General features: G+C 57.8%; 1 protein-coding gene across 1 annotated transcript in view; it reads left to right on the plus strand.

Moving 5' to 3' along the window:
* LOC111144910 (collagen type XIII alpha 1 chain) overlaps positions 1 to 17,145 on the plus strand; it is a 140,608-nt gene that overhangs the window by 74,455 nt on the left and 49,008 nt on the right. The window contains exons 7-15 of the mRNA XM_022499510.1: positions 1,476 to 1,511; positions 2,337 to 2,363; positions 3,409 to 3,435; positions 7,345 to 7,371; positions 7,472 to 7,498; positions 8,331 to 8,357; positions 10,236 to 10,292; positions 11,364 to 11,429; positions 14,893 to 15,000. Coding sequence (XP_022355218.1) covers positions 1,476 to 1,511; positions 2,337 to 2,363; positions 3,409 to 3,435; positions 7,345 to 7,371; positions 7,472 to 7,498; positions 8,331 to 8,357; positions 10,236 to 10,292; positions 11,364 to 11,429; positions 14,893 to 15,000 — 402 coding nt within the window. The remainder of the gene's footprint in view (positions 1 to 1,475; positions 1,512 to 2,336; positions 2,364 to 3,408; positions 3,436 to 7,344; positions 7,372 to 7,471; positions 7,499 to 8,330; positions 8,358 to 10,235; positions 10,293 to 11,363; positions 11,430 to 14,892; positions 15,001 to 17,145) is intronic.

Below are 17,145 nucleotides of genomic sequence, written 5' to 3' on the forward strand. Positions count from 1 at the left end.
CAAATACAAAACTTCCATCGGGCGGGAAATACAGCATGAAAAAGATAAATGCCGGGTTGGAAGGAATATTGGCGTCGCACGTGGCTCTCAAAGAGTTAGTGTCCTTGGCGAAGAGCTACCCTTGGGTCAATGGGAAACAAACAAGTGAGGGGAAATTGACAGTAAGGAACACAAGCAGGCAGTTCACGGATAAATGACCCGCCTGTAAACACTGCGAGAGAGGTCCAGCTTCAGCGTGTAATTGAAGAGATGTAGATTAAAATCCAGTTCCAGGCCTCCCTGGATGCCTTACCCAGCCCAGCATCTCCAGAAAGTTGAGCCCCGGTTTCCATTTGGTCAATGACAACATTCTTCCCAAGGTCCCGAAAAAGCCTTGGTTAGCCCCGGATTTGGCTCTGAGCTGGGGAGATGGAGCCTGCTCCCAGGCAAGCTCTGTAATTAGCAAACCATGTGATTATCCTTACCGTGTAAACATTATCCCGAGTGGGACTTGAAGATGTTTCTTGGAATCCTCTCCTCCTGACCTTTTTCCTCGGGCCTCTCGGCATTCAGAGTAGTTGAAAGTTTACACTGCGAGGTTCCAGAGGCCACAGCGCAGGGTTTCCGGGTTTTCTCCTTAGTGCTATTCTTAGCATCACTCACCCTTGAGAGGAGCGAAGCCTGGGGCCCTCTGACATGTGAGCGGCATCTCCTCCCTCCTGCCCTTGGGCCGCCTGCCACAAGCCCATCCCGACCCTGTAGGACGCAGTTCACTCCCCACTTGACTGACGCTCCCACCCTGATTGCAGGGTCCCTTTCCCACTGAGCTGTGTCCCCTGAGCAGAGGTCTCTGGGCACTCCTGTCCTGGGCTATGACCGGTAGCTTCTAGTCTCCAGCCCAAACGCCTACCTGTGTGGCACTCTGTACCTACAGGAGAATGGGCCTGAATGGACACAAAGATCAGGGGACCCCTAGATTGCCCAACAGCAGGTGGTGGGGTCTGCTGGCCAGGGCGAGAGAAAAACGAGCAGTCTGACCCATGTGGCCTAAAAACACCCCTTCTGAAGGTCGGCTTCTGCTATCCAAACCACCCTCATGCACATGGCCCGGGGCAATGACTGTGTAAATAAAATGGACTCAGAAGATCACAGCTGGGGAGTTCAGGGTATGGTGGACCGGTCCGTGCCCTCCAGCTCCCTGTTCACATGTCGGGGTTCAGGGCATGGAGGCCTTGAGGAGCTCTCAGCTCTGCTTCCCAGGGAGACCTGAAGGAGGCTGGGCCCCTCCTTTTCCCCAGCCCCTGGGGAAGGCTTCCTCTGGTATTCCTTTCCATCTTTCTCCAGCCTCGCTGCTAGGCAGCTCACTGTGGGGAGAATCTCACCTGGAGGACCCCAGAAGAGTGGGAGGGAACCCACGGGCACTCTGGGAGCAAAGGGGACTCAGTCTAACTTCATGACCTCCTGGCCCATCCTCACTCCTCTCCTGCTCTTTCCAGGGTCAGCCGGGCACTCGAGGTTTCCCTGGATTTCCGGTAAGTAGGGAGGGCTGAAATGGGCTGTGTCCCCGGTAACCCCTGGGCCTGGCTGGCTTAAGCTTCATGTGGGGCCAGCCCTCAAGCTGCTCTTGACCTTCCAAACTCTGGTCAGTAAGGACCCTTTCCTGCAGCCTCTCCCGGAGAGCCACTGAGGAGAGTAGCTGGCATTTGGCCCAGATCGCAAGAGAGGACAGAGACAGTCATGGGGGAAGGAAGTGACAGCAGGACAGGGACAGGCGAGGCAAGTCACAGGCTGGGTAAACCCCAGCAGGACACGGGAACATGGAACAGATGACAAACCTCAGGAAGCAACCGCTGACCGGGCTTGGAGAGGAGACCTGCCTGCACGAGGTGGTCATGGGGCCATTCAGATGCTTGTGACCCCTGCCCCAGGGGTCCAAGACAGGTTCTACGATGGAGGGCAGGGGAGCAGCTAGCTCTTCCTTTTCCCCGGGCGTTGGTGTTAGCCATCCCCAGGCTCTCTAGCAATGTATAGTTCACTTTGCAGTCGGCAGGGGGTCGGGAGTAGGAGCTAGGTCTGTGATCGCCGTGGTGACTGTCATCCATCAGGCTGTCCCTCGTGCCTGGTAGAGGACAGTGGCACTTCGCTCACTCCTCACAGAGACCCCTCTATTAACCCCACTGTAGAACAAGAAACTGAGGCTTAAGCTCACCCATGGTCATATAACCAGTAAGTGGTCAGGCAGACCCTTGAACTCCAACTTGGAGTCCAGAACCTGTGCCCTTAACCACAGCCCGGGCAGCCTCTTTGGCAGGAAACCTGCGCTGCTGTCTTGACACGTGGCCTCTTTCCTCTTTCAGGGTCCCATTGGGCTCGATGGCAAACCGGTGAGTGGACCCTCTCGGGCTGGGAGCTCCTCTCCCTCACTCAATCAGGGTCAATAGCCCAGGTCCTCAGTCCTTTGGAAAGACCCGAACTCCATGGGAGAAGCTCCAGAGCGAATGAACGTTCCCAGGGCGGGAAATCCTTGCCCGTGGGAGGCACAGAGGGGCTGTTAGAATGAGTCGCCCCTGACCCCGTGGGCCTCCCCGGGCACAAGTCCACGGCCACCAAGCTGGGCTCTCGGCATCTGGGGCAAGAGCCACCCCGAGAAGCTGGTGTTTCTGAGGCACCCGAGGAAGGGGCTGAGGTAGGGAGTGAGGCAGGGCGGCAGCAGGGAGGGAAGAGGAGCAGAGAGCTCAAGGCCCTGACTCTAAATGGAGCGTGGAACCCCCTCCCCACCTCTCCCCAGCAACGCCGGAGGGCTGCCTTCGCCTCCCTGTCTCCCTGGGTCCCCCACCCCAGTGGAGGCCCCCTGAAACCCTCGTCCACATGGACCCTGTGTCCCCATCCATAACTCCTCCTCTGTCCATTTTAATCCTTTGGGCTTGGACCCCAGACCCAAATATTCATGGGGGAAAAAGACCCCTCCCCACTCCCCGGAAAGAATGAGCTAGGGGAGAGCTCTGGCCCTCTGGCCCTCAGAGATGACCAGGGAAGGCAGGGAGAGCCATGCCCTCGCCTCAACCCTGAGCCACTGGCGGCCCCCTGATGAGGGTCTGGCCGCCCGCCTGGCCGGTCCCCCACTGCAGGCCAGAGCTGAGCACAGCGAGGGGTCTGGTGGCCTTTCCCACTCAGCTCCCAGGACCCGGCGTGCCTCCAAGCGGCCCGGGGTGTATGCACAGAGCAGGGCTCTTGGGGGGCTGGCGGCTGCTAGGTAAGACCCAGTGAAGGGTGGCGGGCAGGTGCCCAAGCCTGAGCCAGTGGGTCCAGGGGAACGAGAGGAAAGGTGAGGAAGAGAGACGTGGGCAAATGAGCAGTGGGCGATGGAGAGAGGGCAGGGCAGGGGCTTTGGGGTGCAGTTTACCCGCGCTCACACTCCTCTCCTTCCAGGGCCACCCCGGACCCAAAGGGGAGATGGTAAGATCCCGGCTTTCCTGCTTTCCCTTTGGGGGTCAGGGGGTGGTCAGCCTGGCCCTCATGGTCCGCAGCCAAGCGCCACCCAGCAAAGGAGGCCCCCAGGGACCATCCAGCAGCTGCCCCCACAGTCACTCCCAGCTGTGTACAACATATCCCGCAGGTCCTCATGTAAACACAGTGGGGAGAGGCAGGCAGGGGGCTTCTCTGCCTGAAAAAGGAGGAAGAGGAGGTCCAGAGAGGTCCAAGGTCGCCAGTGCCCCACAGCGGAGGCAGGTGCGCCCAAACTGCCGGCCTTTGCCTCAGAGCTGAATGTAAACTCAGCATGGGGGGGGCATCCAGCACTTTCTCTGCAACCGGATTTCCTCCTAGCCCGACCCTGCTCGGGGCTGCCCCAGGACTCTCCATGCTCCTGCCCCAGCTGGGCACAAAGCCGACTTGCCCCCACCTTCCTTCCCACCCTTCCACTTTCAGCAAAGCCTTGTAAAGGGATTTCCTGTCTCTCTGGTCTCCCCCAGGCCCCTCCTTCCAGAAGGGAGAGCCGACCCTTGTCAGGAGCCGCCCACTCCAGGGGAGGGGGCCAGTTCTCCGTGGAAGGGATGGGCCATTAAGAGTAGATGAGCCAGTCCCAGGCTGGGAAGCTATCCAGCCTCCCCGGGTGGTCACCTCTACATTGGGAGGACCCTCCCTCCTGCGGAAGGGCCTGGAATGTGCAGCATGGCAAGGCTCCCCGTCTCCCTGCCCAGCGCGGCTCTGGTGTGTGTCTTGCTCCAAGTGCAGGCATGAGGACACTCTCCACTCACAACCAGGGTGCAGCCATGGCATGGGAGGCAGGAACCCTGCCCATCGAAACAGGTGGCTAACTTTGTGGATGGGAAAGGAGACCTGGCCTTTCCCCCAGCTCCCCCTACATTGCATGGGACCCTTGGCAACTCAGCTCCCTCTGGGCTTTAGCTTGTCTGGTTAACTCAGGCCCAGTTCACACTCGCTGAGGGTTTTCTATGAGGTGGGCACAGAGCTAAGTACTATGCGTGCCTCATCTCCTTCATCCTCAGCATAAGCCTTGTGCTCCAGGTCCTACTAGTAGCCCCCTGAGAGCAGTGGGAACTGAAGCTCAGAGACGCTAAGGAACTTGCCTTAAGTCGCACAGCTAGGGAGCCTCAGAAACAGGATCCAAACCCAATTCTCTAATTCCTTCCCTCCATGTTTTATGGCCCTCCATGTTTTATGGCCTCTCTTCCTCTTTCTTTCTTTTTCTCCTTCCCTATCTCCCTGCCTCCTGCCTTCCCTGGACACGTTCTTATTGAGTATCCGCACTACGCTGGGCACTGTGCCAGGTCCCAGGTATAAGGGAAACACTGTCCTTGCCATCCTGGAGCTCACTGTCTAGAGGGGGAGCATGCATTTGAACAATCCGATGCATAATTAACAAATTACCTTGGCACAGTGCTATAAAAAGGCAATGCCAGGTAGCCTGAGAAACCTCCATGTTACAGCATGTCACCCGGAGTTAAGAGTCAGAGAGACTTTCTGAGAAAGACATGAACTGTGGCCCAAGGGATGAGGGTTTAACTAAAAGAAAAAGGAAGGGAAAGAGCATCTGGACATGGGAGAACAGCATGTGCAAAGGCCCTGAGGCAAGCAAGCCCTTAAAATATCCACAGAGCTGGAAAAAGGGCAGTGAGGTTCTGGGGGCCATGGGTCGAAGAGCTGGCTTTGGAACCCAGGTGTCCCTTCAGCTTTCCTGTCCATCACGGCCACCCCCACTGCAGGTGCATGACGTGTTGCCCCTCCCCTGTCTCAAGCATTGCTCTGTGCATGCGTGAAGCAGTGGAGACCAAGGCAGGAACCCTTCTATACTGCCATTGTTCCAGAGGCGCTAGGGTTCAGATGTCAGGAGTTTGGGGCGCTTTTCCCTCTACCCCTCCCCGCCACCTTCTTCCCCTTCCTTGTGGCCCGACGCTAACCATAGCACAGTCTGTGGCAACCCAGAAGTCATAATGATAGTCAACCAGGCCCTGCTCTGTAATCCTTGTAATAGCTTATTATCCCCACTCTACAAAAGCGGAGACTGAGGCACAGAGAGGTTGAGTATATTGCCCAAGCCTCCACGGCTTCTAAATAACCGAGCTGGGGCTGAGACCCATGGGGTGGGACCTTACCACACTCCTTTCTGTGGCCAGAGCCCTTTGTCTTGAGGGACAGGAACCATTCTATGGAGGCACTTCCTTTGCCATCCCACCGCCCCACCCCACTGAACCACCCATGAGTCTCCCCTGTCTTTGGGGGTCTGAACTAACTTAGGGGGGAAAGGGTGAGGACACCCCATCTCCCATGAGCCCACACCAATGTGATAGATCCCCTGTCTGCCTCTTAGTCATCCATCAACATCTGACAGACCCCAGAGCCATTAGGCTTCTGTTTGGCTTGGCACAGGGACTCCTCGCTATTAATTCAACACACTGTCTAGTGTAATTATCTTGGCCTGCTTATCATCCGCCTGTCTCCCACTCACCTCCATCCCCAGATGGTTTCCCCTCTGCTAGACATGCAGCACAGGGACCTGGGGCTCATTCACATGCTGAACCTTGTCCTCACCTCAAAAGGGGATCGCCCCTGCCCCATCCACCCCATAGGAGCCCCCAGAACCAAATGGAAGGTGTAGACAGGCCTTGTGCTAAACACCTGGCCAGCCACATGGGTCACGGTGCTGCATGGGTGGTCCAAAGTCCACTTGTCCCCTCCCACGAACCTGCTGAGAATTTCCCGATTTGGTGGTTGGTCCAGTTGACAAGTCGGGGCCCCTCCAGGGAGATCCTGAAGAGATGGGTCCAGCAGATGGAGTCTCACAGGCCCTCGGGATGGTGGCTTAAGGGGACCTCAGGGCTCCAGGGGCTGAGGCACTGCCTGTGGCTCCAGCCAAGTCTAGAAGCCCTGCCTTCTGAGCCCCAGCCCAGTTTGGAGAGCGTGGCGGAGTGGAAACAGCTGGACATTTGCCGTCAGAAGACCCAGGCTCTCGTCCTAGCACCCCCGCTCACTGAGCCTCAGGGCCCCTCTCCATCATCTTATCTGGGAGGTGGAGCAGACATGAGCATCTTCTCCGGGGGCCGGTGCGGGTATGAGTTCAGCACATCCTGAAAGCCTGCCTCAGAGCAGGTCTTCAAAGCATGAGGCACATGTCCTCCCTTCATCCCTCCACATCAGCCTCAGGTCAGCTCCTGAGACAACCAGCTGAACCCTGCATCCTCCTCAAAGAACAGGGGTCCACCCTGAACCCAGGCTTCTTTCTCAACCCTGCAAACCTGACAAGACACCCCAGAAGGAGCCCCAAGACCACTTAGGTTCCTCTGAGGGGTCCAACCTCCTGGGTCCTCTCTTCACCAAAGGCTTCTCCAAAGCACCCCTCCCCGCCAACCATGTACCCCGAAGCCCTTCTGACTCAGTGGGTTTCATGCTGAGGCAGTGCTGGGTGGAAGACAGAATGTGCTGGCAGGGTCTCCTAGAGGCTTTGGACTTCAGCTTCTTGGCCCCATGAGGAGATGGGCATGCGTGAGGCAGGGCAGCCCACAGCAAAGAGAACCACCTGAGGTCTCCACGTACCCCCCTTCATGGCTGGCCCAGGAGGGGACCATGGAGGGACAGAGGAGGGATGGCGTCTGCTCTTCATCATGGCCACGTGCGGGCGCAAGTCACCGAGTCATACCCACTGATGGAGGAGGAAGCTGAGCCGTCCTGAACAGGCCACACCCCCTAGAAGGTCTTGGGCACAGGAGGACCAGGCCGTGGGTGGAGGCCGGCCTTCAGGACTCCGTGCGTTCGCACCAGTCCCAGCATGAGCCCCAGCGGGGCCCCCACCTCTGAGCCTGCCAGGCCTCAGTGTGCCCACTGACTCGTGTGTGCTTCCTCCCGCAGGGCCTGACGGGTCCCCGAGGACAGCCGGTGGGTACCTCGCCCTTGCGTTCCCCCCACCCCAGGGAGGCTTTGGGGCCCTGTGGCCTTAGCTTCACGTTCTGACTCTGCCATTTCTGTCTCTTCACAGGGACCTCAAGGACAAAAAGGAGAAAAGGTAAGCTTGATGGAGGTTTTCTAGAATCTTCATAGCAGGAAACAGCTCCCCTAAAGAAGAAAGCGGTCCGAAGTGGTTATGTTCAAATGTTCGTGTTTATCCACAGAACCGGGCGTCCTCGGGGGTGGTGCAGTGGATGAGAAAGAAGAGGGAGGGCGCTCTGGGGCAAGTTCTGTGCTCGGGGAGGAGCAGTGGCCAGGAACCCGGCCCTCCCCGGACTCCTTGTCTACCCCAGGTGCTTCCTGACGCGCCACCATGAGCCTCTAAGGTTTTGAGGTATCCATTTGTAAACCACTGGCCTGGCTCCCTCTCTGGCCTCATACATTCTCCATTTCCTTAAATTTCTGATAGAGACACTGCTGGGCTGGCCTTGAGAGAATGGTACAGAGACCTGGCACCCCCATCTCAGAGAAGGTGTCTCCCAGGGCCCCCAGGGCCCATAGCTCACCTCTGTGTCTGCACTTCCCATCCAGGGGTTCCTGCTCAGGGCTGCTGGTGGGGGGGGGGGTGCACACCCAGAGGGCCGACCTTTCTGCTATCTCCAGCCAGGCATGGAGCATGGCTCCTGACTGTGGTCATGGCAAGTGGGATAGGACAGCAGAATCCTGCCCTATGTTGCATGGGGCCATGTCCAAGCAGGCCTTCAGGGTTTCTTCTCTGCTGCCAGCCATGAGTGAGGGAGAGGTTTCGTTCTCCTGCCTCCGGGAGTTATGTCCCCGATCAGCACAGGGCTGGTGAGCAGAGAGGACGTGTGCTCCTAGGGATGTCCCTGAGGCACAATTTCCCCCGAGTGCCTAACGCCCTCTTCTCCTTCCCTCCCTTTCTTCCCCAGGGTCAATGTGGAGAGTACCCACATCGGGTAAGTGAACCCCTAAAACAGATCCATTTCTGGGGCATCACCCCCAGTTCAGCCTCATCTACCTGGGGGCCCCAGAACCCCCAGAGGTTGGAGACTAGAGGCATCCAGGCCCCCCCTGCACTCAGCAGCCAGAGCAGTGTTCATGGGGGCAGGTAGCCCCCGGGAGTGTGCCTGGTGGTCCGTAGTGTGCTTGACCGGAGCTGGTCTCCAGTGGCCGTGTTCGCCCCCCAAGCGTGTCTCCGTGTGTTTGCCCCTGCAAGGCAGCCTTCGGGACTGTTTGCTTGCAAGCCTTCCAGCGTGTGCATGCACCTGAACTCCAGGTTTCTGGCCCTATGTCCCCTCTGCATGTTGCCTTCTCCGTAAGGCCATGCAGCTTGTGTGAGTCCATGAGTCTGACTCCCTGCCGGGGTGTGTATGTATGTGTGTGTGTGTGTGTGTGAGAGAGAGAGAGAGAGAGAGAGAGAGACTGGGTGTGCGTGTTTGGCCGCCTGCCCCGGCTGAATCAGAGGGACTTTTGGGTTAGTCACTGTTGCAGATGATCCAGACCTCAACGGTGGGAGATAACTGAGGGCCAACTGTGTTGATTCAAGACTAGAGCCTCTGCTTTGGACTAGGACTGGAGGAGGTCCTCTCCAAACAGGGTGGGGGTTTCTGAGCTGGGATGGTCTCCCAGTCCCCCCACCCCACCCCAGGCCCCAGCTCCTTCCTTTGCCTTGTTTTGCCCTGGATGTAGAGTCCAAAGCCTGCAGCAGTCCTGTTAGGAAGCTGCAGACGTGAGCACTGGGAGCCAGGGGTTATCCTTGGGACAGGGAGGGTGAAGACGTGGGCCCTCCGGTGAAAGTCCCAGTGAGCTGGGAACAGAAACATGTCACTCTCAGACCCTAGTGTCTTTGGGTGCCCATCCCTATGCCACGGGCCTCACTGTGCCCAGAGGCATACACACGGTGTAGCCTCCCTGGCTCCCACCCCCATCAGGCAAGGAGACCAGGGAAAGAGGAGAGACAAGCACCAGTCGGGCCCAGAGTCACATGAATCCAGAAGGTCATGGGGAAGTGTCCCACCACCCAGACTCTGACCCCTGGGTTTCCCAGGCCAGCGAGAGGCTGCAGGGGTCTTCCCCATAAACAGCTGGGGCAGGGGTTGAAGCCAAAAGGGGGCTGGGTCCCAGGCAGGGGTACCAGACGGTAGCTGTGCAGACATAGCCTGTCGGCGGCCTGTGCTCCAGGGCCCTGGGGTTCCGGCCGGCCTGATCCTGGTACAATAACAGAAGGTCAGCTGTGCTGATTTGAAACGATGGGCTCATGGAATTGTTATGCTATCTGAAAGAAAGACAGTGTCCCCAGCACAAAAGACAACACAAAGCAGACATGTTGGCAGTATGTCATCGCTGGTCCTTAGTGAATGTAGGGGGAGGTGGGGGCAGCGGGAGGAGGGGAGGAAGAGAGAGAGAGAGCAGCGATAGAAGGCTCTAGGAGCACCTCGGCCATGGAGTACAGCAAAGCTATGGCCCTGGCAGGGGAGGGAACGAATCTGGCAGGGGTGACCGCAGATTTGGGTGCTCAGCTGTTGGACGGGCCAAGGCAGTGGGCACCCCATGTTGATCCGGAAGAGGGTAGGAAGAGGGCATCTAGGGAGAGGGCCCTATTGGTTTCCCAAGGGGTCTGCAGGAATGGTGGAGGGGTGGGCGTCCTCCAGGCCCACAGGATAACGAGAGATCCAGGGCTGGTCCCTGCCTCTGCTCCAGCCTGCAGCACCCCAGAGAGGGGAGGGAGGGCAGATGGAGTACTCTGGGGCAGGCATCAGGCAGGTGATGTCTGTGGGCTCCGGCACTCACGCCCCGGTCACCCTGTCTCCCAACTCGGTCCCCTCCCGCACCAGGAGCACCTGAGCAGCACTCTCTCGGCTCTGCGCTCCAACCAGATCATTACCCTGAAGGTTGGTGGATTCTGGAAGGTCTCCGGGCCCCTCTCTGCTGAGAGACTCCCCAGACCAGAACCCAACATTGCACGTCCCCGAGCCCCACAGTGGGAGGTAGCTGGGCTCTCGGGGCAGCCGTGGCCCCTAAAGGCGGCAGGGACCTGGAAAGACCATGAGTGGGCTCCCAGTTCTCAGCCCAGGCGGCCCCTGGTCCTTAACACTCATCCCAGGGGCCTCGTGGGAGTTAAAATGCTTTCAGAAACCAGAGGTCAATTATACACCATCTTTGTTGTCACGTGGGCTCTAACCATTTCCTAAAGCCTTGGGGCTCTCAGCTTCCATTGGTAGAAAAACTGGAAGCAAGGAGAATTTCCAGAAATGAAAATCACATTAGATAATGCAATTGAACGTGGCCTCTCCCCCAGAAGTGGTTGAACATGCCGGAGACATCCTTGCCCAGCCTTTATTTTCCAAACCCACCGGCCCCAGGGGCAGAACTTGGTAGCATTTAGCTTGTGCCCACACAGGCCACACCCTCAGCCGGCTCAGCCCCCAGAGAGCCCGACTTGGCACTGCCCTTGACCATCCTCCCCAGATCTGCTGACGCTAGCCTTTCTTGTTCAACCAAAAAAAGAGCCCAGAGGTTGCCACACACCCCCGCCTGGCTTCGAGTACCAATTTAGCTGGTCCTGTGGCTCTTGCCCAGAGCCTCTGTATCTGCCCCCCGCAGCCCAGCAGCCCCCGTCCTCCGCCAGGCACAGGCAGGGCCGGCGGTGCAATGGTGGGCTGTGTGTCAGGGGACCACTCTCCCCATTGGGGGTGCTGCTGGCCGACTCCCCAAGGGCCACACTCCTCCTTCCGGGATGGCTTGCAGTCCAAGGACAAGCTCGGCACTGCGCCCCTCAAACCGCGAGAGGGTGCCCTCCAGCCTTCCCTCCCCAAGCCTCGTGCCTGCTAATCACTCTTCTCTCTTCCTCTCCTCGCCTCCCACTTGGCCACCCTGCCTTCCTGGCGACATTCGGCATCCTTCTGAACACCTGCGATCTCTGGCCTTTGCCCTCTGGCCTTCCAACTCATCTTTCTCCTCAGCTGCTGCCTCTCCTCAATTCAGTGCGACTGGCTCCGCCCCCAGTCATAAAAAGACGGACCTTCCAGGTAGACACCTTCCCTTTGTCGAGACCATGCGTGGCATCCCCAGGGGCTGGGCAGGTCTCCGGGCCCCCAAGGGCCAGCTGGGACTGTAGACAAGGGCAGAGTCTCGCTCTGCTTCAGTTCAAGTCAATTAGACAAAACCGGACCCGTGAGTGTCATAGATGTGGAAGTACACAAGCCCAGAGCCCAGGACACCCCCAGCACCACACACCACACACCACGGCTCCTCGAAACACCCCGCTACAAGAGCCAGCCCTGGGTTCCGGCCCCCGCGCTGCGCATCTGACAAGTCTGATTTCCTTTCATTCTCTGGCTCGCTTTGCGATGTGGGCATGATCGTGCTTATTTCACAGATGAGGAATCAAGGCTTTGGGGACATGAAGGCCGTTGCCCGAGGTCACACACCCAGGACATGGCAGAGCACCCAGCTTCTCTGACTCTTCTGAGCTGTGGGATTGGGGACAAAAGCCTTAACCTCTCTGGGCCTCTGCTTTTTCACCTGTAAAACGAGGACATGAACGGTTGCTACTGCATAGGGCTGTTCTGTGTGCAGAGCACTTGGGGTCGTTCCTGGCATTGTTTCAGTGCTGTTCTCAGATTGAGGCCCAGAGGGGTGAATTTGTGCCCAAAGTCACACAAACAGTGAGAGGCAGAATTGGAAGCCGGGGAACCAAGACTTTAGACCCCACACTCAGGGCTCTGTCGGTTGGACCTATACCCTTTATATTTAGAAAAGGGTGGCTTAGCACCCGATCCCTTGTAACCTGAGTTTGAGGAGTGAGGGCATTTGCAGAGGGAATGTAGCCCACGACCAACAGGTGTCATCGTTGTGAGCAACTGCTTCCTTCTTCCTGCCTTATGAACCCCAGGAGGCTGCGATAAGACCAGGTTACAAAGAACAGAACACAAGAGAGCTAGGGAGCCAGCATAGGCGTTGCACCTGGATTCTAGGCCGGGCGGCCCACAGCCCTCCTTACACTGTGCAGGAGTTACCCCCAAGGCCGCGGGGATGCTGGAAGGGGCTGCGCTCAGAGATGCTCTCTGAAAGCTGGACAGCAGTGCCCAGAGCCACCATCTGGCCATACTCAAGAGTCAGGAGCCCAGAGTCCAGCAGTTCAGGCATCTGACTGAACAAGGCTGAAAAATCCCTCCAATTAACAGCTAAAAATACAGAGGGACACATGACGCGTGTGCTACCGGAGTCCACATATCCCATTACAGCAGCCAAATCCTCGAGAGCCTTTATGGGCTCCCAGCTCCTACTCCAAGCACGGCCCTTCGGGGGGGCCCCCTGGCAGCTCAGAGAAGCACCAGCCCCCCAGTCACCCACTCCTCCCTGTGTCAGACCCCATTCCAGAAGAGCCGTCCTTGCTCTCAGACTTGTCGCTCACCTCAGCCTCCAACAGCCATCTCCTGGCCTTAGTTGCATTAGGCACCCATCATGCCCACCTTATGGACGGAAAAACTGAGGAGGTGCCCAGAACTCCATCCAGGCCCCTGCACATTATGGCCTCCCTTTTCAAGAGCAAGGCGTGCGCTAGCCAGAACTTTCTGTGCCGCCCTGAGCTGGTTTCCAAAGTAGAGAGGGAAGCGTGGTGGCCCGTGCTGGGCCCGCCGCAGAGTCTGCCTGGAGAACAGTGCTTTTCTGCCCCCAGCCATCATGGGACGTAAAAAGGTTTGTCCGTTTCCTATCAATAAACCAATATTGATTTTACAGGCTCTGTAAGACGCTTAAACATTGAGTGTAACATTTGCCGAAAGAGGAAATTATATGAAATATGATGTACTTAGCAGATGGTGTTGGAGGTCATTTCCTAAGTGCAGAAAGTTGGACAGTGAGCAGGTTTTTTTCTGGGGGCTTACTTGGAATGACTAAGAACAGTCTGGAGTTCTAGGTTTGGTCCCAGGTCGCCACGGGATTCTCGGCCAGGGAGCTCAACCTCTCTGAGCCTATTTTCTCTTCCATGCAATGGGCCTCGTGACCCATTTGTACTCCAGCCCCCTCCCCCACGGACACTCTATGCCCTTGAGTGGCTTCTCAGAGGGTAGAGGAGCCCGGGCCCCATCCTGACCGTGCTGTGTGCCCTCTGCACTAGGACACCCCAGCCCAGCGAGGGACTGCAGGTGCTGCTGGAATCTCCCAGTTCTTACCCTGAGGTTGCTCACCCCATTTCTACTCATCTTTTCCTCCCATGAGGTTGCAGCAGGAAACCGCAGCCCCTGTTCCTGCCCCAGAGGGCTGCAGAGAGCGCACCAAGAAGGCTGGACGGCCTGCAGTTCTGGCCGCCCTTGTCCCCCAGCAGCCCAGCCTGGAGCTTGCACACCTGTCAGGCTCTTCTGCTTTGGTCTCTCTGCAGGGATGGGCCCCTTCTCACAGGAGCTGAGCCCAGATGGTCCCTGGAGTGCTCACTTAGAAAATAACACGACAGCTTCGGGCTAGATCTAGGATGACCCCGGTTGGTCCCCGGCTGGTCCCCGGCCCCAGGAGGTGCATCACATGGACCAGGCTCTCTCCTCCTCCTCCTGAGGGAACACGATGCCACCCCCAGCTCCCTGAGCCCCCAGCCCCTCCTGGACACAGGCACAGTGGGTGACGGGGGCTGGGCTCAGACCAGCTGACTGACGAGTGCGGGCAGGACGAAAGAATTCTCCTCAAGACCCACGCAGGCATTCGGCGCTTATTTTACAGTGTCAAAGTCAACCAAGCTCAGGGTTGCAAACACAACTGTCCTGTGAGGCTGGGCACGGATGACGGAAGAGACAAAAGCAGGCCGCAGGCAGAAAGAATGGGGGAGGGTGACTGGGCATCCGGGGAACCCAGGCCACACCTGAAGGGTATGACTGCCTGCGGGAATGTGGGCCTCCCGTGCCAGGGCTCCCGGTGTGACATCAGAAGCCCCCAGTCCAAATGTTTACACAACATCTTTTGTCCAGCTGTTTAGTGAGCCAAACCAACTTCCATGGCCTCTGACCTAAGGACCCCTTGGACACTGGGGGCAGAGAATCAGACAGCAGAAACAAGGAACTGCTGCTGTCATTCGATGCCTGGGAGGCCCAGCGTAGCCAGAAGATGTCACCGCCACGTGGAGGGAGGGGCTGAGGCAGGCCGGGCTGAGGACCCCTGGCTAGACCCAGGCACCTGAGTGGGCCCGGAGAGTGCCCACTATCGGGCAGGGTCACCTCGCTCATGCCTCTGTCTCTGCCCCCAGCAGGGCTCTTGCTCTGGGGCTGTTTGTGCAGCCGGTCCTCTCTGGACCCCCCCCACTCTTGGGGACCTAATGTCTTGACCATCTCCTTGCTACCACGGTCCCTGCATGCAGTCGCCGCCACAGCCTCACCACCGTCACGCCCACCGCCTGCCCACCGGAGCCCACCACGGGCCCTTCACCGGGTGCATGGCACTGGGGCGGGATCTGGTCCCTGGACCCAGGGCTCTCCCTCTAACTCTTGTTTCCACCAACATCAGGGGGAACAGGGCCAGGCCGGCATTCAAGGCCCACCAGGGCCACCAGGCCCCCCTGGACCGAGCGGACCCCTGGGGCCCCCAGGACTGCCAGGGCCCATGGGGCCATCAGTAAGTATCTCCTTCCTCTCTCCTTTACCCCCTCTCCCAAGATTTGTCCCAAGCATTCTCTGGAAGCATCCAAACCTTATATCATTGACAAGAACCTGGGTCCCCACCCAATGGGCAGAACACCTTGGCAAGGTCAATGGCTGTGGGGGGCTGGTGCGAGTAGCTGCCCAACCTGCCACACTCAGCCATCATACTCTGGTTCTGACCCAGCTGCTGGGGCCAGACCCCAACGGCAGTCATTGCCTTCCAGGGAAGGAATCCCCCAGAGGCTGCCCCTTTCACTGTTTTAGATTCCCAGAGGTAGAATTGCTGGGTCATGCTGTGCCAACAGGTGCCTCCCTTCCTCCAGGCAAGACCACACTCAGGCAGGAGTAGGTCAAGCCCAGGGTCCACCAAGTCCCCCTTTTCCAAGTGCTGGCCAAGACCCCGCTCTCTTGACCTAGTTGGTACAACAGAGCAGCTGGGCCGGCACCTGGCCTCCTTGGCAGAGATCGGGTTCTCTTAGTCTTAGAGCCAAGACAGATGTCCTATGTCACTGAAGGGACAGGATTAAGGACAAAGTCTGTCTCATAACGTTTCTTTCACGTGATTGAAAAAGAACCTGGTTTTGTTTCTTATGACAAAAGCATCATGCGTGCAGTGTGAAAAATTGGGAACATGGACAGAGAAAACGTTTTGAATTGTCTATTTTGCCATATCCCGAGTTCACTGTCATTAGCAACTTGGAGGGGTCTGGCATGTTTCTCCTTAGACTTGTCTGCCCCTAAACACTTTCCAGGTTGGTCACGTTCTGAGTAATGTAACAGTTTGTGCCCCATTATGTTTTTCATTTAACACCGCAAACCACACCCTTTCTTTGGGCTGGAGTCTCCCGTGATACGGATTTTGGGGCTGCTGGGCTGATTTCCAAGTAGTTAATGATGATATAGATTTCCAAGTAGTTCTGTGATATAGATCCCTGAATGTAAATGTTTGTGTCCATCTCTGGTGCTCCCCATACAGTAGATGCCCAGCATTGGAATGGCTAGGTGGGCCGTGTCCCTGCCACTGGCCCCCGTCACTCATCGAGCACGGCCGCTTCCCCTGTCACTGGGCCCCGTGGCGGCTCTAGCTGTGCTAGCCCCGTGCTGAGGCTCCGTGGAGGGCCCCTCTGGGCCAGGCAGCAGCTCTGACCAGCCAGGGCACCCAGCTTGGCAGCTCCACTCAGCGTGAAAGCCTTATTTCCCCACTCTTCTGCGCAGCTTGACCCCCACAATGGATTTTAAATATTTCTGTGTTTTGGGACCCCGGGAAGGAAGATTAGTCCCAATTCCCTGGGTTTGTAGATGGGAAAATGGGAAACCTGAAACGAAGTGAAATTTAGGGAACTAAACCCAACCACGCTGAGAGAACCCCCAAGAAATACTCAAAATCCGCTCCTTGGCTGACCGCTACACTCCACCCCCAGACATGTGGAGTTCCCACTCGTTGAACGAACCCAAGCCCGGTGGTTTTCTTCGTTAGGTTGTTTGTAAAGAAAAAAACCCAGGAAGCGTGTTTTGAAACCCACGGACACAGACCAGACTTGGCCATCTTGCTTTTCTCCAGCCCATGTGTGCTGCCCAAACCTCGGCCCCAGACCACGGTGGAGCCAGCCGGCCCTCACCGCTCCCCTCAGGCTCCCGCAGGCCCGGGGCCCACACCACCTCCCCACAGCCAAGGCTGTGGTCACAGCGCCCCGGGCCAAAGGAGACAGAAGCCTCCCCCAAAAGCTGGCAGGGCCAAAGGCAAAACCAAGGCTCTATTGGGCAAGGTCGGCGTCCCAGGGAGGGGACCCAATTAGGAGGCGGGAGGGCAAGGGTATAGACCAGACCACACTGTCATTTTAACCGGCTGTTGCTGACCTATTTTCCAGTGGGTGAGCACAGTCGAGATGCCCACGGTGCCCACGGTGCCCACGTTGGCTCCAAAGGGAGCTGTGAGCCTGTCGTCCCCATGCGCCCTCCGCAGGTTTCTGACACTGTTCCAGGATCCTTGAGCTCTGTTCTCTAGCACATCCAGAGCTCAGAACCCCTGGAGCACTCCTCTGCCCCGAGACCCCGTGGTGGACATGACGACATGCTCTGTTCGCAGCTAGATTCCATCTCCTCTCACCTTGCTCTTGCT

The sequence above is a fragment of the Enhydra lutris genome, unplaced genomic scaffold (genome assembly GCF_002288905.1).
Source record: "Enhydra lutris kenyoni isolate GAN:26980312 unplaced genomic scaffold, ASM228890v2 scaffoldscaffold12, whole genome shotgun sequence".
In the NCBI taxonomy this organism is placed as follows: Eukaryota; Metazoa; Chordata; class Mammalia; order Carnivora; family Mustelidae; genus Enhydra; species Enhydra lutris.